This window comes from Macaca thibetana, chromosome 15 (assembly GCF_024542745.1).
Source record: "Macaca thibetana thibetana isolate TM-01 chromosome 15, ASM2454274v1, whole genome shotgun sequence".
Taxonomy (NCBI): Eukaryota; Metazoa; Chordata; class Mammalia; order Primates; family Cercopithecidae; genus Macaca; species Macaca thibetana.
This window is the reverse complement of record NC_065592.1, coordinates 17400351-17424837: the sequence shown is the minus strand read 5'-3', so window position 1 is coordinate 17424837 and position 24487 is coordinate 17400351. Positions and strand designations below refer to the sequence as shown.

Genomic DNA, 24487 nt, shown 5'->3' with positions numbered 1-24487 from the left:
CACCAACACTTATGCAAAAATTGCAAACAAAAGGACAGGTTTCTCTTGTCCCTGCCCGTCCTCTCTTCTCCATGCCTTGTATCATGCACCTATTTATGGTACCTAGCGGTTGACTACCGTAGATCAGATCACTATTCCATTTCTTTCCTCCATAAATTCCCTCTCTTCTTTCTCCCCACTACTCTTGGACGTGTCGGGGAGTAGCATGAACTATATATCTAAGCCGGTCTTAATGTGAGAATAGTACTATTATTACCACCACTGGTAAGAATAGTTGCTAGATTTGTCTAGCACCAACAAGAGAGGAACAGAGCAGAAGGCCTGGAATTCAGGAGTCAGGCTATACTGGGCCCAAATCCCATGTCTGCCAAGAACTTTTTGTGTGACCTTGAGCAGGTTACTTGATCTGTCTGAACCCCTACTTCCCACTTTTTTTTTCCCCGCAGGCAGGGTCTTTCTTTGTTACCCAGGCTGGGGTGCGGTGGCATGATCATAGCTCACTGCCACCTCAAATTCCTGAGCTTAAGGATCTTCTGGTCTCAGCCTTTCAAGTAGTTGAGAATACAGGCATGCCCCACCATGCCCAGCTAATTTAAAAAAAAAAAAATTGTAGCTGGGCACTGTCTCACGCCTGTAATCCCAGCATCTTGGGATGCTAAGGCAGGTAGATCACCAGAGGTCAGGAGTTCGAGACCAGTCTGGCCAGCATGGCGAAACCCCATCTCTACTAAAAATGCAAAAATTAACCTTATGTGGTGGCACGTGCCTGTAGTCCCAGCTACTCAGGAGGCTGAGGCAGGAGAATCGCTTGAACCTGGGAGGCAGAGGTTGCAGTGAACCGAGATTATGCCACTGTACGCCAGCCTGGGAGACAGAGCAAGACTCCATCTCAAAAAAAAAAAACTGTAGAGATGGGGTCTCACCATGTTGCCCAGTCTGTCCACTTTCTAATCTGTAAAACCCAGGTACTCATGCCACTAATGTCACAGGAATGTTATGAAGATTAACTGAGCTAATGCATGGAGAATGCATCAGCTCAGAACTTGACACAGGGAAATGGCTCTGCAACAGTTTTCGTTATTATTAGTATTGAAGGGGAGCAGATGACATTGGGGTCAGGTGGCTGGGCAAATATAAGTGGGCCTTACCATGATAATAATGTGGTCTCTCCTTATGTCCTTCTCTTGCTTTATTTTCTTCATATACTTTGTGTCATTTTATCTGCTTAATTGTTTACTGTGTCTGTCTCGCTTTCACTAGAATGTGAGTGCTTTGAGAGGAGAGAGGAAGAACTTTGTCAATTTTGTTCATTGCTGTATTCCTAGGCCCTCAAACAGAGCCTAGCCTGTAGTAAGTATGCAATAATGTAATCATTGTTTCTGGAACACTGTGCCAACTGTTGTTCCGGCCGCCATTTATGTATTAGCTAATATACTTGTAACATCCTTTTGAGATCAGTATATTATCTCTATCTTACAGATGAAGTAACTAAGTCACAGAGGAATGGGATTTTTTGTGCCCAGTGTCACACAGTTAATAAGTGAAAGAACAGGCTATCTTTCTCCAGAGCCTGGACTTGTAGCCACTATGCTATGTTCTCCCCTAGTAGGAAACATTACAATTACTTTTATTAATAATATTATTGAGAACTTAAAATAGTTTATTACCTATATATGCAAAGTCATTTAGCTGTCTTCTCTCATTTGCTCATAACACTGGAAAAATCCTGTACGGCCTCCCTCATCCCTCTGCACTTGATGGTTGAGGAAATAACAGATAATGTTTATTGAGTACATCCCATGTACCAGCACATTTATTAACTTGTTTAATTCTCACAATAATTAAGTTGTTGTAAGAGGGACTGAATGGGAACAGAGGAGAACAGTTAAGTAAATAGTATTATACACATTTGACAGATGGAAAAACTGATGCAGAGGTAAAATAACTTGCCCAGGGCCACAAAGCTGAAAAATGATAGATCTGGACCTCAAGCCCCAACAGTCTGACTTCAGAGACTGTTCTCTTAAGTGCTTCACCTGACAACCTTGCATTCAGAGAGGAAAAATTAAAGTCCACAGGTACTGAACTTGTAAGTGGCAGAGCTGGATTTGGAAATCAGGTTTGCTTTGACCACCAAATTGTGCTTTTTTGCATGTATGATGGAGCTGAGGCAAGAGTTATGTCCACTTACCCCAAAACTGGGGTTTCCATCCTTCTGTGGCGACAGGGAAAGAGAAGACAAGTGACTTAAGACCACTCAGCTGGGAATGTGGAGCTGTGACCCCTGACCGCAACCTCCTTTCTCATTCAGTCAGGCTGGGCTGGGCTGTGTTTCGGGATGGTATGTCTGGTTTAACCAGGCATCAGTCACAGAATAGTCCTTTGAAAGCAGGTGCCCAGTTGTGTCCCCAGAGAGAACTAAAATTACTACTGGTGTTAGAAGTCCTTCCAAAATGTATGATTTCCTTGGGCTAAAAGGATACCTACAGAAGATCTAATGTCTTTATGATACATTAATGTATGTAAAACAGGCTAGTGGGATGAGGCGAAGGGTGGTGTCCTTAGAAGCATAGGAAATCTGGCTAGGCTACACAAACAAAAACATTTCCTTCAGGACCCGCAGCCCCAAGGCATAGGGCAGCTCCCACCAGCAAACAGTGAAGCAGGCACGTGATGCTCCTGATTTCAGGCCCATGCTCCCGTAGAGGGAGTCCCGAAAGCCCAGGGAGGAGGTGGCAAGGTTTCTGTCAGTGGCAGTGTCAGGAATGTATCTTGATATGCCATTCCTTGAAAGTGCAGCTTCCTTCTCCCTTAACCTGCTCCCTACAGCTGCTGGAGCAGAATTCATGTCCCCCGCTTTCCCCATTGCCTACTGCTCTCCTCTGTTCACGTTCTGTTTCTGTCTGCTCACTATCCCCTCAGTTGCCTAAGCTCCAAGTGGCAAAATCCTTTGTGACCATTTTCTCTCTCACTGCTCACATTCTATTCTCCCCAAGTCCCAGAGATTCTGTAGTAAGAATAATAACTCAGCTGTCCTTTGTTGAGTTTTTACAGTGCATACATATTGACAGCACGCCAAGTACTTGCCCCCCATTATTTCATTTAATCCTCACTTCCACCCTCTTTGTAATATTCTTACTCCCATTTTGTATAGGAGAAAACTGAGTTTGGAGAGGTTGAATAGCATACTCAAAGTTCTGAAGCTAACAAGTAGCAGAGCTGGAATTTCAGCCTAGGTCTTTTTGGCCCTAAACCATGTCCTTTCTACATTTTAAAGCCCCCTTTAAGTGTCCAAAGAGCCTTCTGAAGTTGCGTGTCTGTTGCATTACAACTTTTTTGCTGTCATTACCTGAGCTGAGCGTGACTTCCTCTGATATACACCTGGTGTATAGCTTTGTACATGTGTCACATTCTCATTGAAACAATAGGAAGTATCATTTCAGTCAGTGGGATTCTCTGTTGTGTGAGTTAGCAGTGGGGCATGCCCTCTGCTTATTGTTCATAGGAACATGCTCAAGGAATTTTTCAGGAAGGCCCCCATCCAGGATGTTACTGGAAGATCTGCCTGGTGGAGCTTGTACAAACAAAGTATGACCCTGCCAGCTCGGCCAAAACCCCTGCCTTGTGCTAGAGGCTCTCTGACCCTAGCGGAAAAGGCTTCCTCACCCAGCCAAGAAACTGCAAAAGGGTGGGTCCTGAGCTCCCCGTCTACCTACCTAGAGGCTCCTGGTCAGACTCTTACATGTATTTAGATCTGGTTTGTATATTGCTGTCTACACAAACTAAAAATCTGATCAAGTTTCTTCTTATTTTAATGTAAAATATAAATTTTTAAAATGTACTGCTTTAGTCTTTTTTTTCTTTTTTTTTTTAAGATAGGGTCAGGCCAGACGCGGTGGCTGACGCCTGTAATCCCAGCACTTTGGGAGGCCTAGACAGGCGGATCACTTAAGATCAGGAGTTCATGACTAGCCTGGCTAACATGGTGAAACCCCGTCTCTACTAAAAATACAAAAATTATCCAGGCATGGTGGCTTGCGACTAATTCCAGCTACTCAAGAGGCTGAGGCAGGAGAATCACTTGAACCCAGGAAGCGGGGGTTGCGGTGAGCCGAGATCGCACCACTATACTCCAGCCTGGGTGACAGAGCAAGACTCTATCTCCAGAAAAAAAAAAAAAAAAAAAAGATGGGGTCATGCTGTCTCATCCAGGCTAAAGTGCAGTGGCATAATCATGGCTCACTGCAGCCTCAGACTCCTGGGCTCAAGTGATCCTTTTGCCTCAGCCTCTCAAGTAGGTGAGACTTCAGGCACATATGATGATGCCTGGCTAATTTTATTGTGTATCGTAGGGATGGGGTCTTGCTGAGTTGTCCAGGCTTGTATTTTAGTCATTTTTTAAGTGTACAATTCAGTGGCATTAAGTATATTCACATTGTTGTATAAACAATCTCTAGAATGCTCTTCATCCTGCAAAGCTCTTTACCTATTAAACAACTCCCCACTCCCCTCTTCCCCCAGCCCCTGGTAACCACTATTCTACTTTCCGTCTCTATGAATTTGACAACTCTTAAGAACTTCATGTAAGTGGAATCATACAATATGTGTCTCTGTGAGTCTGGCATATTTCACTTAGCATAATGTTTTTTATGCTAAGTGTTTTTTATGCTAAGGTTCATCCATGTGATAACACATATCACATTCTCATTTCTTTTTAAGGCTGAATAACATTATATGCTTATACCATATTTTGTTGAGCTGTCAGTGGATTTACTAAGACCCACTGTGACATTGAAGGGCTTTCTCTTGCCGGCCTCTCCAGCCTTCTCTTTTGGGATAGTCTTTGCCGCCTTCTTTCAATACTATCACTTTTTTTCATCCTATAAGAGCTATATTCTTTACACATGCCATTCCCTCTGGTGAGAATGATCTTTCACTATCCCCCCAACTCTTACGCAACTTAAATATCACTTAGCCTCAGTATCTCCACATTTAGTTCCTGGGGTCCCACAAAGAAAGGTTGGTCAGACTCCTTTCCCCACTTAATTATTTTTGTAGAACTTTATATGACTTTATGGTGCATATTACCACTGTAATTTATTCATTAATTTGTATGTGTTTGTGTAATGACTGCCTTCCTTGTCAGATGGTAAACTCCTGTGTATTTAATGCTGTCTCCCTTTTTTCTGTCATAGTGAGTAACTTATAGTAGGTACCTAGTAAGTAGTTATTGAATGAAGCTATAGATTGAATGAATGAATATTGAAAAGAGAAAATTTCAGGGCTACATTCTGAGAGCATTTGGATTTTGAAATGTCTGTGAGATATGAAATTACCAGTGAGATCTCAAAAAGTCATCTCGCCAGAGCATAGATCTTTGCTCTGTCATTTCTCTGTTGACTAAAAACTTTCATGAATAGATTCTTCATTATTTGAAGATGCTTCACGGCTTCCAAAACTGTAACCAACAACAGCAGCAGAGACAGTTTCCATTTCCTGAGTGTTTATTCTCTATCAGGCTTTGTACTGGATGCTTTCCATGTATTACCTCATCTAAATCTCACAATAACTCTGAAAGGGAGGTTCTGTTTCATTTGTTTGTTTTTGATTTCTGTTTCCAAATGAGAAGATCAAGGCTCAGAGAGTTTAAATAACTTGCATAGGGTCACTCAGCCTGTAAGTGGCAGGTCCAGAAGTGGAGGCGGAGCTGAGTTTTGTGGCCTGGGATAGAGCCCACCCCTCCTCCTCTTCAACTGAAGTATTCTCTTTTTATCTGCTTTACAAATGGGGTCTCTGCCTCAGTTTTCTTTGGAGCCAAGGTTTGTGGCTAAAGAAGAATTTGAAAACTCCAGGCCTGTAGAATATATTTGACTGGGATGTACCCTTTTCAGCTTCATGCTCTCCCTTCGCTACATCTCCCACTGTGCTTCCCAAAATGCACTTTGCTTTCTTCTGCAGCTAACAAGTTACTGTGCATCCATAAGGCAGTTTCCAGATCTCAAGATAGAAGTGTTGTGTTTTCTGCATGCTCCTCCCACAGGAGATCCATCCTTCCATCCTAGCAGCAGTCATCCTCTTTCTAAGTAGTGGCTGACAAGTTTGTCTCCACCACTAGTCTGAGCCTCTGGAAAAGATGGGCCAGGTCTGCCTCTTCTGAAGCTCCTTGGTCTGGCCCAAGATCTGGCACAGAGCGTAGGAGGCTCAGCCAGTGCTTGATGAGTGAATGCATATCAACTTAAAGTGGGTACTCAGAACTAACCAGCTGAGTTCAGAAGCCTGGAACACAAACTCTAATGTATACTCACAGAACCCCAGGAATGCAAGGTGGAGATGATCAGATGTATTAATCACATTCGGAAAAGAATGAAAATATTTCCATAATAAAATGTTTCTTTTCTAAAACAGATGTGCTGTGATTGTTTCATGAGGAAGTAATTAAACATGTTTGATTAAAACATTCATAAACACTACCATTTATTCAAGGCTACTATATATGCTGCTCTCTTTATTGATACTTTAACTGTTGTGTCTGCTTCTCTTAATCCTCCGGTAAGGTGTCTTTTTAAATCTTCATTTTAGAGATAAGGAAACTGAGGCTCACAGAGATGAAGTAGCTTGCCCAAGGATAGTCAACTTCTGAGCAATAGATAGAGATATGAACCTAGTCTGTCTGACTTCAGAACCAGTGCCTTGCCATCACCCTAACTGCTTCTGATCTTGTATTTTAGATTCTTTTCAGCTCCGAGCACACACATGCCCTTGTCCCTCTCAGCCCTCCCTGTGCCTAGCATGGTTTGTCTTCCTCCCTCCCTTTCGCCCTTCTCACTGCACTCCTCTCTCCATTTCCTTGTAGTATCTCTTTGATTATTGCCTCTTTGCATCCTGAAATGGAAATATTTTTGATAATGTCAATGATTGGACACTATTACATGTGGAAACTGGTGTTAATAGTGTGGTAATGTCACATTTGCATTAATAAATACAAAATGATACATTTTATTAAGGCCAAATTACCTATATTATGAGTTTGTTTTCTTTATGTAGCCTTTAATTCTTAAGGATTTTTTAGTCTCATTTTATATTTTTTAAATGTATGTTTTTTCCTCCATTTAAAATATAACAGTGTAGTGAAAAGAAAAGTTGATCAGATAATTTTTTTTCTTTTATTAAGCATTGTCTAACCAGTGAGATACCTATTTGAAATTATATGAAATACAATACTCAAATACTTCAGTATGTTCTTTCTGGAGAAGTTTATGAGGTTTCTTAAAGGCTTAGATTCATTTATTTTCTGCCTCTCTTAGTATTTCAGCAGGATTAAGTTTTTTGAATCAGTGGATCAAGTTTTAATTTTCCTGTTCCTTCCTTATACTGACATATGCTTTGGCAGAACAAAAAAGAGACCTAAACATGTCAGCATGATTTTTGTTCAATGAATTAAAAACCATAAAAGTAACAAGATCTGATCCAAATCCCTAAACTCCTGACATGGTGGTTTTGTCCTTTTCAGTCCCAAGCTTCATATTACTGACTTTGAAGAGCTTTCTGCCTGGAAGCAGAAGTAATGGCAGCAGTGCATGATTTACTTGAAATAGATTACGAGAGTAAAAAGAATATAGGCCAGAAAGATCAGGATTTGAATCCCAGTTCTCTCACTCATGCTCACGGGCCAGTCACTTAACGTCTGTGAGCCTGTTTCCTCATTTGAAGAGTTGTGAGGATCAATGAAGTAACATACTTAAAGTACTCACGTGGCCCGGGGGGTTTAATAATAGTAGTAATTAGACTCATTGTTATTTTGAGAATACCTTCAAATAGCTGAATCCAAACGGATTTACATAAATATAACTGTTCCCTTCAGAGCTTATTCTTTCTCAAAATTATTTTTTTCTCAGCAGAGAAAATATAAGGTAGATGTTACTAAATCTTTAACAGCTGCTCATCACTATTCCACACTGAACATGTACCCAGAACTTGGGATTGTCCTTTCTTGAGCAAGAACCGTGTTGATTTGAGGGTCAGGAAGCATAAGCATGTCCATTTTAGGACCCGGGGGGAGCAGAGGAATGTTGTCATACTAAGACCATTGGCTTTTGTGACAGGCCAGCTTGGGTTTGACTGGGTTTGACTTTGTATAAGGTACCAAATTTCTTTGGGCCTCATTTTCTTCATCTGTAAAATGTGGTTTGTGATCTTACAAGAGTCTCTGTGATATGGCTTCCCAGCCTCTTTTCTTGTCACTCCTTTCTTTGTTATCAGTGCTTCAGCCAATTCCTTAAATGAAACATGGGCTCTTGGTGGTTTTGTCCTTTTCAGTCCCAAGCTTCATATTACTGACTATGAAGAGCTTTCTGCCTGGAAGCAGAAGTAATGGCAGCAGTGCATGATTCACTTGAAACAGATTACAAGAGTAGCAGAAGGAATACAGGCCAGAAATATTGGGATCTGAATCCCAGTTCTCTCATTGGGAAGTTTGATACCTTATACAAAGTCAAACCCAGTGTGCCCACGTTTGGGCAACTTAAAGCCTTTTTACATGTGTTTTCCTCCTCCTGGAAATTCCAGGAGTTCAGCCCACAGAGAGGAAAGTTACAAACTGCTGAACTGGTTGACAGAGTGATGTTAAATTCTTGGCCAGCAGTTAATGTATAGAATGATTTTGTTGAATGTTTTTTGTTTTTTATCAGAGTAACCAGAGAGCACAGAGAAACGCTGGTGAAACTGGCCAAACAGAACACCAACAAGGCCAAAGACTCTTTACGGAAGGTTCGCACCAACGCAATGAACAAGCTGAAGAAATCCAAGGATACAGTCTCGGAGGACACCATTAGGCTAGTAGAGAAACAGGTACTATTGCCAACAGATGTAGTAGTATCTGTGTATTCAACGCAAGGAATCATTTGTTCATGTTTGAGGTGAGGACAGTTAAAACAGAATACCTCTCATCATTCATTCACATTATCAACATTGACTTGAGTCTCTGTTCTGGGCTTAGCCTAAGGCCAGATTCAGAGGGATCCATAGAGGAGGATAAGACACTTGTATTGTGTGCCAGGTTTTGTGTGGAACACTTTATATTACTTCATTTACCCTCATCACTACAAAACTATGAGGTAGGTAGTAAGGAAACTGAGGTTCCAGTAAGTTAAATAGCTTGCCCAAAATCACGCTGCTGGAAATTGGTAGAAATCGGATCCATACTCAGGCAGACTGATTTCAGAGCCTTTACACTAATGTTCTCCTGTCTGGTTTTCTGGTTGCTGAGAAGTGAGCACTTAATGTTCTCAGTGTGCTGAGTAGTGGCACTTGAATAAATCTTAAGCTATTGGAGTAAAATAGTGAGTGACAAGGGGGAAAAGTAAAACCATATGTACAAAGGTATGGTGATATAAAAACAATATTCAATTAGATCATGCGGGTTTGAACATAGGATAAGACTAGGGAATGAATAAAGAAAACAGAGTGGCTAGATAATAGAAGGAAGGTCTTGTATACCAGGTTTAGGGGTTTGAACGTTAACATGTACAGACTTTCTCACATTGTGCGACTATATAAGTCATATGTGGCCATAGTAATGGTACACAACTACCCCAAAACTCAGTGATCGACAATATCAAAGCATTATTTTTTATTCTTATTTCCATGGGCCAGCTGGGGTGTAGCTATTCTAGCCTGGGCTCAGTGGGCTTGACTCCAGATCTTGGATTGGGTTCAAATCTGCTTTATATATCTCTTAATCTTCCGGAGCCAACAGGTTTCCTAGGGCCTCTTTTCGTGGTAACAGCAGATGCCACGATCATAAGCCCAACCACTCAAGTACATTTTAAACACCTACTCTTCTCACATTTGATTGGCCAAAGCAAGTCACTTGGGCCAAGCTCAATATCTTTGGTACAAGGAAATACATATATTTATGGAGGTCTGGGGAAAGAAGTGAATATTTGCTGAACAACATCTAATCTACCAAAGTACCATAATCACTTGGGTAGCTTATAAAAATCCAGGTATCTGGGGCCCCATTTCCAGAGATTGAGTCAGTGAATCTGGGATAGAGCCTAGGAATCTGTATTTTAAATCCTTCTCAGGTGATTCTCATACAGAGACACGCTTAAAAGGTTTTTTTTAGATGATGGAGAGAGCACATCTATGTTTATGAAAGATGACTGTAGTGGCCAGGTAAAAAACAGATTGTAGGGGGCAAGACTGAAGGCAGGGAGACCAGGGAAGCTGCTGCAGAAATCCAACCAGGAAGTGATGGTGACTTGAACCTGAGTGGCACCTGTAGAAAGATGTAGAGATAGAATTAGTAATGTTCAATGTAATATAAAGGGTTTGATAGGCCTTAAAGCCTCCTCATCCACGATAAAGCAGCATTTTAGGGAGATTGAACAGGCGTGTGGGCTGGATAGGGAGTGAAGAGAGAAGCGAGAAACAAGGAGAAACCTTAGTGGGACCCCTGAAGAAGTCCATAAATTGACTAGCTGCTCCCCTTCTCCTCCATCAGCAGTTAAAATGCTAGTTTTACTAGCAATTTACTAGTAGGAGAGCCATAACAATCACCTGGCGGGGGGAATTTTAGGTGGCTTCCTGGGCCCTACTCCTACATTTTCTGATATGTTTTCTGATACAGTAGCTCTGCCTAGAAATGTATATTTTTATTTTACTTAATTTTATTTATTTATTTTTCTTGAGATGGGGGTCTCACTATGTTGCCCAGGCTGGTCTTGTCATCCTGGGCTCAAGTAGTCCTCCTGTAGCTGGGATAACAGGTGCGCCCAGCTAGAATGTATAGTTTTAAAAAGCTCTCAGGTAATTCTGTAAAAGCACGTGTAGAAGATAATGACCTAGAAGATTGTTCTACACTTGTTGTCCTGTGACCTTGGGGAAGTTGCTTGACTCTTTGGAGTCTGTTTTCTGTAAAAAGGGATTGGTCATTTCTGCCTTGAATGGTTTCCTTGGTATGCTAGAAAGCACCATTAGTGTACCTGACACCCACACACTCAGAGCTCCTCTCTTGCCATCTCTCTGCCCTCCTCTTTCCCTATATCAGCTAAAAGAGGAGGTTCAGAGATTAGGCTGGCCTTTCCTGAGCACTGACCAGGCCTCATTAATAGTCTGGGCCCTGGCTCCAGCTGGGCCAGCTCCTGGTCTTTCTCCCAGGGGATTTCTTCACTGCTTTGCCTTGTCATTGCTTCTTGGTGGTAAGCCTATGGACCTCCAGGGCCTGCCAGGCACTCCTCACTCAGCAAGCCAGGACATCTGCCTCAGGGACTAGAGCCCACAGCTCCTTGAAAGAGGAAGAATGATCAGATAGCAAGCATTCTTGATAAAACCCTCTTGACAAAGACCTTGCTGGAAGTCTTCACTCATTAGCACTGGCTTTTTGCCATCCTCTTCAGATAAGAATTTTTCTTTAGTGCTTCTTACTGTTGATTTTTTTTTTTTTTTTTTTTTTTTTTTGAGACGAAGTCTCCCTCTATCGCCCAGGCTGGAGTGCAGTGGCCGGATCTCAGCTCAATGCAAGCTCCGCCTCCTGGGTTCACGCCATTCTCCTGCCTCAGCCTCCCCAGTAGCTAGGACTATAGGCGCCCACCACCTCGTCGGGCTAGCTTTTTGTATTTTTTTTTAGTAGAGACGGGGTTTCACCGTGTTAGCCAGGATGGTCTTGATCTCCTGACCTCGTGATCCACCCGTCTCGGCCTCCCAAAGTGCTGGAATTACAGGCTTGAGCCACTGCGCCCAGCCAATTACTGTTGATTTTTGTTAAAGTGAAAATAGCTGTATTAGTTTTGCTGTTAAAACAATGAAGAAAATAATTGAAATCTCATCACTCAGATGACTATTGTTAACATTTTAGTGTAGAACTTCAAGTTCTTTCTCGAAACAAGAAAAAGAAAAAGTATCATACTATTTATATGACACAATATATCATAGACATCTTTCAAAAAATAATATTATTTAAATGTTTATTTTTTTTTTTTTTTTTTTCTCACCCAGACTGGAGTGCAGTGGTGCAATCTCGACTCACTGCAACCTCCACCTTCTGGGTTCAAGGGATTCTCCTGCCTCAGCCTCCCGAGTAGCTGGGATTACAGGCATGTGCCACCATGCCCTGCTAATTTTTGTATTTTTGGTAGAGACGGGGTTTCACCATGTTTGCCAGGCTGGTCTTGAACTCTGACCTCAGATGATCCTCCCGCCTCAACCCCCCAAAGTGCTGGGATTATGGGTGTGAGGCCAGCTAAATGTTTATTCTTAACCGGGATAGTTAATAACTTAATTTACTGTCATAGAGTTAAAAGTTTGGAATAAGAGAGAGCCTTATATACACTACATGGTATTCTTTCTGCTGTCAGAAGGCCCCAAACTGGAATTTTTGGGGTGTGTGCGTGTGTGTGTATGCGCGCATGCGTGTTTTAAAGATATAAAACAAGGCTATGGCTGATTGTTGCTTCATCAGACAGCTTTAAAATTTTGTTTACTTTTGTTCCTTATTATTAAAGTAACATATGTTCATTGGAGAAAATTTAGAGTACAGAAGACTGTTTAAAACAATGGGGGAAAATTCATCCTACCATCCCACATTGGAGGGCGACCGTTCTTAACATTTTGGAATATTTCTTTTTTCCTTTTTTTTCTTAAAAAAAAAAAAACTACATAATTTTAAGCATGGTTGAGAAAATATAGTATATATGCAATTTTGTATTCAGCTTTTTATTTTCTGTTTGACCTCAAAGGCATTAGCATTTTTCATGTCTTGAAAAACTCTTTGTAAAACACTTTCTGATGCCTGTTAAATAGTTGGTGTTGTGGTGTTCACTTTCATAAGCCCTCTTTTTGGACATTTTAGTTTGTTTAAACTTTTTTCTTGTAAGGTTGCAGTGAGTATATATATATATCTCTGTATCTTTGTTGAGATTTCCTTAGAACAGACTGGAACGTCCCAAGTGTGGAATTACTGTACAGAGGGATTGCATATTTTTAATAAGATTCTTGGTACATACTACTGTGTTTTTAAAATATATATGTATTTAATTTGCCTTTTTAACCCCTAACACTTGAACCTAGAATTTTTTATCTGAGCTGAAAATGTTGCTTATCTGGGAAGTGTTGCTTTTATTTTCACACTCTATAGAAAAGATTGTTATTCTTTGTATAAATCCATATGACCTTTCTAGAGGATAATATACACTAAAATCTATACAATTCTGATTTAGCGACTTAGGAATTTGCCCAAAATAAATAATCAAGAGCCTTATTTATAGAAATGTTCATTGATATATATAATAGTAGAAAACTGGAAACTCTATAAATTTTTGACTGTGGGAAGTAAATTGTTTTACATTCATTAAAATCTACATAGAAAGTTATAAAAATATTTTATAGACGTGGTAAATTTTTTTGGAATTTGTTTTTAAAAGGTACATTATACTGCAGTTTGATTTTATTTTTATAAAGGAAAGTCACATGTACATAGGGTTGGCAGCTTATACATGTCAAAATATTAAAGGTGGTCATTTCAGAAGATGGGATTATAAACAATTTGGATTTTATTTTGTGTGAGATTATCTTTTTTAATTTTTCAAAAATCTTTTGAGGTCAGATTTTTTAAAGCTTTATTATAAAAATGCTTCTTTAATCTTTGGTGTATAGGAATGAAATGATAGGCCAGGCGCGGTGGCTCACGCCTATAATCCCAGCACTTTGGGAGGCCCAGGCAGGTGGATCACGAATTCACGAGATTGAGACCATTCTGGTTAACACGGTGAAACTCTGTCTCTACTAAAAATATAAAAAATTAGCCGGGCATGGTGGTGGGCGCCCGTAGTCCCAGCTACTCGGGAGGCTGAGGCAGGAGAATCGCTTGAACCCGAGAGGCAGAGCTTGCAGTGAGCCAGATCGTGCCACTGCATTCCAGCCTGGGCGACAGAGCAAGATTCCATCTCAAAAAAATAAATAAAAATAAGAATGAAATGATTCATTTGTAGGTTCTATCCCTGTAGTCATGTTTGACCCCCAAATTTCCTCAACTGTTCCCCCACCCCCGCTACTTCCCAAGCCCGCTTCCAGGCAAGCTTTGCTGAAGAAGGACCGGGGTCTTCCCGCTCAGGACTCTGACATCTGCCAGCCTGCTGTTTCACCTTGGCTTTGGTTTGCTATAAATGCGCCTGCTGAACATTAAAGTACTTGGCAGAAACCACCAGTAACTCTGGCCAAGATCCTTTCACTGCTGCCTTTCCCTGAGAAACAGTGCTGCTCTGAAATGAGCAAAGCTGGGTGCTAGCAGAGCTAAAGGAGGGAAAGGCTCCTGGCAGACGGGTGGCAGGCAGGGAGCTGGTCCAGGCAAGGCAGTGGGTGTTTTGAGCTAGGCCTCAGGAAGGATGGCTGATAGGCAGGCCTGCCACAGGAGTGTACTCCATGCTCCTGCCATTCCCCTTTTCTGTCCCTGCCTTTCATTTTCCTGAATTTGTAAGTAGCAAATGTGATGATGATAACGATGATGACGATGTTATAATCTCTATGAGGCAGTGCATTATATTGGCAAGGGTTCTTGCTTTGGAGTGGGACAGGCCTAGATTAAAATCCTGGCTGTTTTACTTCTTAGCTGTTAACGTCAGCAAATGGTGTCATCTTTCTGAACCTCTGTTTCTTCATCCACAAAGTGGGAGCACAGGATTGATATGAGGACCAAATGATGCTACATACTTAAAAGTGGCTAGTATGGTGGCTGGTCCTCAGTAATTTTTCGCCCTATTTCTTTATCCTTCTCTTCTCCCCAGTCTTGCGACTTTAAATGTAGAACTTGGATTGACTCTTAATGTCCCTAACACAGCCTGTCTGGAATGAAGAAGGACTCGGCCAGGTGCTATGGGACCCCTCCAAAGGGGAATAAGAGCCTCAAACTGGCCATTAAGATGGGTGAGTTCCCGGCTCAGCCACACCACTGACTTTTTTTTTTTTTTTTTTTTTTTTTTTGAGACAGAGTCTGGCTCTATCCCCCAGGCTGGAGTGCAGTGGCGCAATCTTGGCTCACTGCAAGCTCCGCCTCCCGGGTTCATCCCATTCTCCTGCTTCAGCCTCCCACAATGCCCAGCTAATTTTTTGTATTTTTAGTAGAGACGGGGTTTCACTGTGTTAGCCAGGATGGTCATTGTCAATCTCCTGACCTCATGATCCTCCCGCCTCGGCCTCCCAAAATGCTGGGATTACAACCACTGACTTTTTATATGATCTTAGACTGATCAGTTAACATTCTGTGCCTTGATTTACTCCTCTGTAAAATGGGGATAATACCTATTATACCTACTTTATAGAGGCTATGTGAGGTTGTTGGATTTGAATGAAGTAATAGAAGATAAAACACTTTTGCATTCCTACTATGCAACTGTCAAGTTAAATAATGTTTATTATATGGTAAAGAGAGATAACAGTCTTTCGTATGTTGTAGGGATTGTGTGCAATAATGCTCGTAAAGTTTTAACCAAGTGTCTGACATGTGGTAAGTACTCAGTAAGTGGAAGCTGTTGTTGGCCTTGTTGCTATTAATCATCATTATTTTAAGACGTCTGATAAAGGTAGAAAAGATGAACTTATAGGCAGGCTGTCCCCAAGAACACCTTATGCTTGTACTGTGGTAAAATGTTAGTAAATATTTTCACTAATTTTTTTTTTTTTTTTTTGAGAGAGTCTCTGTTGCCCAGGTTGGAGTGCAGTGGCACCATCTCTACTCAGTGCATCCTCCACCTCCTGGGCTCAAGCTATCCTCCCATCTCAGTTTCCTGAGTAGCTGGGACTACAGACGTATGCCACCATGCCTGGCTAATTTTTTGTGTTTTTTTAAGAGATGGGATTTCCCCATGTTGCCAGGCTGGTCTCAAACTCCTGGGCTCAAGTGATCCTCCCACCTCAGCCTCCCAAAGTGCTGGGATTACACGTGTGAGCCACCAACCACACCTGCCCTATTTTCATTAATTGATTAATTGGAAAGAAGTTAGGAAGTGATAGTAAAAGTTATAGTAACACGAAATAGCAAATAACCAGTTTAAAATGTGCTTTGCATATTCATTTGATAGATGAGGAAACTGAGAGTCAAAGTGGGAAAATGTGACTACACATTTTCACCCCACTAATTTCACCCAGAACCCATGTTATCAAATTGTTATCCTAAGTACTCTCCCTCCTCCCAGTCCCCATCCTTGTCCCCAAACTACCCTCAAAGCCATTTTTCCAGAGGAGGCTTTCAGCCATCATTCCTGGCTGTCCCAGGCTGCCAGCCTGCAGGTGTTGGAGTACTGCTGGGCACCATGCCACACCGCATGCAATGCAGCCACAGGAGGGCAAAAGCATCTCAAGGCTTTGTGGCTAGCTGAGTGAGGAGGGACCAAACTGTCATTCTGAGTCCAGCCACTCTTGCAGTGTCTGGCAGCCCCCAGGTGCTTTGCTTTTCCAGCTGAAAAAATGTACAACTGTTGCTATGGTGAGAGCCTGGCCACCTCCCTGCCCGGGACCAATTGCTCTAAATCCTTCTTAGTTTCTACCCTTTTTAGTGCATTTAGTTCTCAATTCCTAGCCAAGGCCTGTGGTCTGCAAATAAAGATATCCAACAGCCGCTATGCTGCTGAGCATGCAGATCCTTGGCACCATGCTGCAGCCCTCAAAGCCTCCTGCCTAAGGCTTCCTGCTTTCAGTCTCTTTTAGACATAGGAAGGAGGCTGCAGCAGCTACTATATTGTATTGCGTTTTGTTTTTCATTCTTAGAGGGAGTACATGTTTATTGCAGAAAATTTGGAAAATATAGAAAAGCACAGAAAACTTTAATAATTATTCACTTAGTGTGTTTTTCCTGAGAACTTGATATGTGTTAAGTCCTTGGCTGGATGTGACAGAGATGGACATGAACGATACATTACCTATCTTCCCATCACTAAAATATAACCACTATTAATATTTTGACAAGTTTCCTTGCAGCTTTTAAAAATACACGATTTTTTGTTTATATATTTTAGAGATCATTTCTACTATGTATATACACAATTTTGTGTCCTGCTTTTCTTCAGTTCAAGGATAATGTGAGCATGTTTCCATGATATGTACTGGAATGTTATTCATATTAACACCCTATCCTTAAGAAGTAGAAAATCTTAACCATTTTTAATGACTATATGTATTCAACTACTTCCCCATTCTATAACTTTAGATTTTCTAATTTTTGTATTATTAAATATAAAGCTGGGATAAATATCTTTGTGTATAGAACTTCAGAAAATTTTTTCAGATCCTGTTCATGTGATAATTTCCCAGTTGAGAGATTTTGGGGTTAAATGGTATGAACATTTGCATCAATCTGAATTTCTATCAGTGATATATGAGCTTATCCATTTCATCATAGCTTGCTGGCATTGAATATTGTAATTAAAAACCACAGCATCAAATTTTGCTATGATAGCTGAATTGTATCTTGTTTTAATTTGCATTTCTTTGATGTCTGTTTTCCATGTTTGTTAACCAGATGTACCTCATTTTTTTTTCAAGGCTTTTTTTTTTTTGCCTAACTATTGGGATCTTAATATTCTTCTTATCAATTTGTATGAGGGCTTTATATACAAAGTATTTGAGGTGTAGGAAATTCTAGAGGCTCATTAGGGAACAGATAAGACTAGCTTCTCTATATTGTAGATTACTAGTTAAGAATTTTGGGCTGTGGAATCTGAATACTGTGGATTAAATTTTGTCATTCTAGCTTTCTAGCTATGTGTCCTGAATAAGTAATCTAAATGCCTCAGTTTTCCTGTCTGCAAAATGGGGATAATAATAGTATCTATCTTACGGGTTTGCTGTTAGGAGTTAAAAAGAATATATATATATATAAAGTTCTGAGTACAGTGCCTGGCTGGTACTTAATGTGAACTTTTGTCACTATTATTATTTCTCACATAACCTTTTCATGTTTCTGGAATATTCATCCCCTACCCTTTTCCAGCCCCATTAATCAGGCTGTCTCATTTTGTGTTCTTGCAGATCAGCCAAATGGCCGATGACACAGTGGCAGAACTGGACAGGCATCTGGCAGTGAAGACCAAAGAACTCCTTGGATGAAAGTCCACTGGGGACCAGCAGTACTCCAGAGCCCAGTTTCTGCTGGATCCCATGGGTGGCACATTGGGACCTCTCTCCCTCCCCCATCCACACAGAAGACTGTCACCACTCTGACAGAAGGCTGTCCTTGTGAGGCCCAGACTTCCAGTGGAACACTCAGACTTGTTCATTCTCTTCCTCCTTCTTCTGCTCTCGGCCTTCTGACATGGGTGACTCTCAGAAAATACTTGCTGCTGGCAAAGGGCCTTTACTCAGGCTTTTGCTTTGACTTGATGTCGCCAAGGGACTGAGGCCATTGGCAGGCATAGTACCACCTGCTCCTCATCTTAGGAGCCTCCTTTTCAAGTAATTAGGCTCTGTTCCCATTTGAAAATTCTGCTTGGGCTGATATTGGCCTTCACCTGTGACTGGACACTTTACTAGAGGCCCATTTTCACTAAACAATAAAATCTAAATAAATTGGAAGGAATAACAACCACAAAGGAAAGAATAGAGTTGGTCTGGATTGATGATCACTGAGGATCTGTATGTGAAGCACCCAGAACAGTAGTTTTGCTTCGGAGTCATCTTCACACATGCTCTTTTCTCTGCCTGGATCTCTCTTCCCCTCCTTACCTGGCCAGTCCTGTTTATTATCAGGCCTTGTCTTGGATATCACATCCTCTGGGAAGTCTTCCTTTCCCCTCTAACCTAGGCCCTCATTACTGGCTCTCATAGCATAGTCTACTGCTTTGTACGCACTCTTAAGTATCCTTTTTGCATTTAATTAGCCTGTATATCCTCAGAACTTTGTGTAATGCTTGGAGCATAGTAGGCAGCCATATGTTGTATTGTGAATAAATTGCACATAGTAGCTACCCAGAAAATGCTGACTTCTTTTCTTTCTGGTCTTAACACTGTCCTTCTATCATTTTCCACTCTTGTACTTGTTCTCAACATTTACTTGGCAGAGAGACACCTTTCCCCCAGGGCCTGCCCATTGTTGACAGACAAGTGGTTTATTGTGGCCTATCTTCCGATGCTGGGTTATTAGGTTTTTCCCTCCAATTATTTTTTATTCATTCATTCCTAATATAGCCATTATGAGTTGGGCATTATTTATAATCTTGACAGTAAACTTAAGAGATGTGTATTATCTCCATTTTACAAATAGGAAAACTAAGTCTTGACAGTATTAGGTAACTTGCCCAAAGTAACAAAGCAAAGCTGATAAGTGGTAGAAGGTTTTCATGATTCATTATCAGTGTCATTTACATAGAAGTGAAGTTTCTTGTCCAGGGTTACATAGCTAGCAAGTAGCAGAGCTGGCATTCAAATGGAGGCCTAATGTGCTAATGTAAAAGGAAAAAATCAAACTTTTTTTCCTTTTATACTTTCACACTCAACATGGAACACTTCTGTGACCAGGTGTGTGAGTTTGTTTCCCCCGCACACCAAGCAGTTCTCCAGCAGTCACCAACTGGGTATCCTATAATTCAGTTCATTTCTTTTTTTTTTCTTTTTTTTTTTTAATTTATTTTTTATTATTGATTCAGTTCATTTCTGACATTACCTGGAAATAGTGTCAGATCCCATGGGTTGAGGGCTCCATCTCCCAAGACTGCCAACGCTTTCAATGCCAGTCACGGGTCTGGGCCACCCATACTCCTGACTGACCAAATACAAACTAGAGTCCTTGACTTCCTTGGGTTCAGTTAATTTCCTAGGACAGCTCACAGAACTCAGGGAAACACATTCACTGGTTTATTATAAGAGATACAGCTGAACAACCCAATGAAGGAGGTACACAGGGCAAGGTTTAGGGAGAAGGACAGGGTGTGGAGCTTCCATGCCCTCTCTGGGCTCACACTGTCTCACCAATCTAGAAGGAACCACTGTCCTGCTGTCTTCATTAGCATTTAGTGAGCACCAACTGTCAGGTACTGTACTACGTACTGGCAATACAAAAATGGGTAAGATATGGCCCCTGTTTTGAGGGAGTACATAGTGCACTGAACTAAATTGCTATCTATAATAATCTCTCAGGTGGAAAAGTAGGAAGTTCATTCCAATTCTGCAAGGTGTCTGCTTTCAGAATGGAGCCCACTTTGGTGGTGGCAAGGCCTGGCTGAGTTCTTTCGAAGCAGCATCCAACTTCTCATTGCTCTTTGAGTTCCTCCATATTCTGTCCTGTGCTGGAGGCAATAAGGGTTGCACTTTCCCCTTTACTTACACTGGTGAAACATGCAGTGAGGATTCAAGGTCAAAATTGGGTCAAAGTTAAACTAACACAGTCTCCTGCCCCACTTACCTGTTCTCTAACCCCATTCACCAGCCCTAAGTGGTCATCACACGATTAGAAGTCAGCTGGGGGAAGAGCAGGGATAGATACAGCAATTAAGAAGCCTTTATTGGGGTAAGTCACATGACAGGGGCTTTGCAACAGTCTTTCATGAGTGGCCGAAATCCCCCACTTACTGCAAATGTGCTTCTCAAAGATGCAGGATTTTTTAATAAACAGAGGAAATGATAAATTATGTTGTAACTCCACTCCAAAGGCATTTGGTTCTTAACAGCCAAATCCTCTGTAGTCTTTAAATAAACAAAAACTTATTTGGTGAACAGACAGGGAGGAAAATGAAAGATTTTCTGTACTTGGGTTCCACATGTCAACAGTTTCTCTCCTGTGTGTATGTTGGCCAAAGCTGTATCATGATAAATGAATAAAGGAAAACCTCGAGCCCAGGGCAGTCAGACAGCTCAGCAAATGGCTTTCAGCTGATTACTCAATTTCAGTTGACATTTATCAAAGAGTTTCTCTGTTACTCTGTGTGTCAGGGCTGCAGTGGTGACAGGGACAAGAATGAGACTACCTGTTTGGATGTAATGAGTAATGCTGGAGCAATTCATTCTCCATCTCTTGTCTCCTACAGCCTCTCTCAAAAAGAAACGCTGAGTGGAAATTCTCACACTTGCCGGAAGAATTAACTACCTCTTCTATTCAGTTTAATGACTTTCAAAGTCCCATGAAATATTCAGGCTGAAGAGAATTTGATAATTTTTATCCTGTTTATTTTTTTCGTGTGTGTGTTGGAAATTACAAAATAAGTTGGAATGTAGAAAGTTAATACATCTCAGCAGTCCCTAATCCTACTCCTTTAAAATTAGGTATATATCCTTCCAGACCTTTCTCTGTGCATATGTGTGTGTGTGTTCGTTTCATTTTGTTTTGCTTTTTGAGACAGTGTCTCACTCTGTCGCCTGTGGTGAAGTGGCGCAATCAGCTCACTGCAACCTCAAAGTCCTTGGCTTAAGCAATTCTCCCACCTCAGCCTCCTGAGTAGCTGGGACTGCAGCTATGCACCACCACACCTGGCATTTTCTTTTTCTTTTTCTTTTTTTTTTTTTTACTTTGTTGCCTAGGCTGGTCTCAAACACCTGGCCTCAAATGGTCCTTCTGCCTCAGCCTCCCAAAGCGCTGGGATTACAAGTGTGAGCCACTCTGCCTGGCCATAGATCATTTTTTTTTTTTTTTTGACACGGAGTCTTGCTGTGTCGCCCAGGCTGAAGTGCAGTGGCGCAGTCTCGGCTTACTGCAACCTCTGCCTCCCTGGTTCAAGCAGTTTTCCCTGCCTCAGCCTCCTGAGTAGCTGGGATTACAGGTGCCCGCCACCATGCCCAGCTAATTTTTGTATTTTATTTTATTTTTTAATAGAGATGGGGTTTCACAATGTTGGCCAGGCTGGTCTTGAACTCCTGACTTAGGTAATCTGCCTGCCTCAGCCTCCCAAATTGCTGGGATTATAGGTGTGAACCACCGTGCCCAGCCATATAATTTTTTAGAAGGAGAGAGGGGAACTATTCATATTCTGATGTTTGCTTTTTTTTCTTACCCCGTAACAATCATGGTCATCTGTCCATGTTTGTACATGTAGATACAATTTATTCTTTCATCGTGATACAATATTCCGTAATATGGATCTACCATGACTTACTTCACTATTACCCCATGACACTACTTAAAAAATAAATTATTTCACATGCATTGGAGGATATTTGTATTTAAAGATTTTTTTTTTTTTTTTTTAAGAAAAAAGGCCCCTATTCTAAGATTATCTGATAAGGTCTGTTCTTTCTCCCTCAACCTCAGACCAACATTTATTGAATGCCTACAGTGGACCAGGTTCCATGTGAGACCCTTTACACATGTTACTACATTGAAACTTCTGATCAGTCCTTGTTAATGTAGCTGTTATGATTATCTGTTTTTCTGTGAAAAAAACAGGTTCAGAAAGGGTATTTAACTTGCCCAAGGTCACACATGTAGTAAGTGCTAGAATGAAATTTCAAACCCACGTCTGACTGAAGTAGGTCCTTAATCAGTGCACTTTGGTTCCCAAGTCTTCGCTGAACACTTACTCAAAGGAGACCTCATGCTGTTCTGGACCTGGACAGTGATATGAGAGAAGCAGAAGTCTTGCTTTCATAAAACAAATAGCAAGCTGTTCCTAATTAATGACTGCGTGTAAAACAGCATAATACCTGGCACATTGTAAACACCAAAGAAATGGTAGCTCTTATGAAGACAGTAAAGATTACATATTAATCCCCCGTCTGTTTGACCATCTGCCCTAGAATATATCAGAGAGGAAACAAAGTGTTCACCAAGCAGTGAATAATGATGATAATAGCAATAACAGTATTGACAGTATCAGTAACTAATATTTGCTTGGTGCTTTTTAGTTTTCAAACTGCTTCTACATTCTTTGTTGCATTGAAACCACTCAGTGAAACTTGGCGGTTAGAAAAAGAGTGATCATAAAAACTTGTATCCTCAAAAGCCAATTTGAAGCTTTCTTTTGCTCAAATAGATGGTCATTTTTCATGATGTGCATTTGAAATGGTATGTTCCCTATTTTAGGGGTACAAATTTTGATATGTATGCAGGAGATGTAGCTTATAGATTATGTTGCTAAGGTTTTCCATTATTTTTTGACCCTTTGATGAGTCTTGGACTGAAAGTGGTGTGTTTCAGACCCCTGCTATTAACACTTCTCTTTCTTTTTTTTTTTTTTTTTTTTTTTTTTTTTTTTTTTTTTTTTTTTTTTTGAGACGGAGTCTCGCTCTGTCGCCCAGGCTGGAGTGCAGTGGCCAGATCTCAGCTCACTGCAAGCTCCGCCTCCCGGGTTCACGCCATTCTCCTGCCTCAGCCTCCCGAGTAGCTGGGACCACAGGCGCCGCCACCTCACCCGGCTAATTTTTTGTGTTTTTAGTAGAGACGGGGTTTCGCCGTGTTAGCCAGGATGGTCTCGATCTCCTGACCTTGTGATCCGCCCGTCTCGGCCTCCCAAAGTGCTGGGATTACAGGCTTGAGCCACCGCGCCCGGCCCAACACTTCTCTTTCTTCTTGCATTTTCTGCTTTATGAAAATGGATTCTGCTTTGTGAAAGTCCTGCTGTGTTGTTTTATACATAGCGCTCCAGACGCTTACATCTTCTTTATTTCATTCAGTGCTCTTAGTCTGAATTTTGTCTTGTTGTATATCAGGATTATAGCTCTTGCTTGCTTTTTGTTTACATTTGCTTTCCCCATTTCTTGATTTTTAGGCTTTCAGAATCACTATTTTAGGTGTGTTTCTTTTTTTTTTGGAATTGGGTTTTGTTTGATGAACCATTCTGAAAATCTTTTTCTTATTTTTATTTTTAATTGTGGTAAAATATACATAACAAAATTTACTCAAGCATTTTTTTTTAGACAGGGTCTTGCTCCGGCACTCAGGCTGGAGTTCAGTGCCATGATCTCGGCTCACTGTAGCCTTGACCACCTGGGCTGAAGCAGTCCTCCCACCTCAGCCTCACGAGTAGCTGGGACTACAGCACCACCACACCTGGCTAATTTTTAAAATTATTATTATTTTTAGAGACAAGGTCTTGCTATGTTGCCCAGGCTGGTCTTGAACTCCTGAGCTCAGATGATCCTCCTACCTTGGCCTCCCAGAGTGCTGGGATTACAGGCTTGAGCTTCCATGCCCAACCTTAACCAGTACAGTAGCATTTAGTACATTTACATTGTTGTACAACCATCCTCCAGAACTCTTTACCATGCAGAACTGACTTTCTATACCCATTAAACAACCCCAGTTTCCCCTTCTCAGCACCCAGCAACCACCATTTATGAATTTATAAATTTGATTAGGAACATCATGTAAGTGGAATCATACAGTATTTGTCTTTTTGTGACGAGTTTTTTTCACTCAAGCATGATGTCCTTAAAGTATATGCATATTGTAGCATGTATCAGAATTTCGTTTTTAAGGCTGAGTAATCTATTGTATATATGTATAAGTATATATAAAGCTCCTTTTAACAGACACTTAAATTCATTTACATTTATTTATAATAGTGATATGTTT

At 41.1% G+C, this 24487-nt stretch overlaps 1 protein-coding gene across 5 annotated transcripts in view; it reads left to right on the top strand.

The window, feature by feature from the left end:
* The window catches only part of MRRF (mitochondrial ribosome recycling factor), a 64654-nt gene extending 45696 nt beyond the window's left edge, over nt 1–18958 (top strand). For 3 of the 5 annotated variants that reach the window (XM_050761991.1, XM_050761990.1, XM_050761994.1), the window contains 2 exons: nt 8688–8847; nt 18019–18958. In XM_050761991.1, the coding sequence (XP_050617948.1) occupies nt 8688–8847; nt 18019–18096 (238 nt within the window). In that variant the 3' untranslated portion in view covers nt 18097–18958. Of the gene's footprint in view, nt 1–6579; nt 6897–8687; nt 8848–18018 lie in introns of those variants that run through there. The other 2 variants (XM_050761993.1, XM_050761992.1) reach the window with 2 other exon arrangements.
* Nucleotides 18959–24487: the final 5529 nt, after the last annotated feature.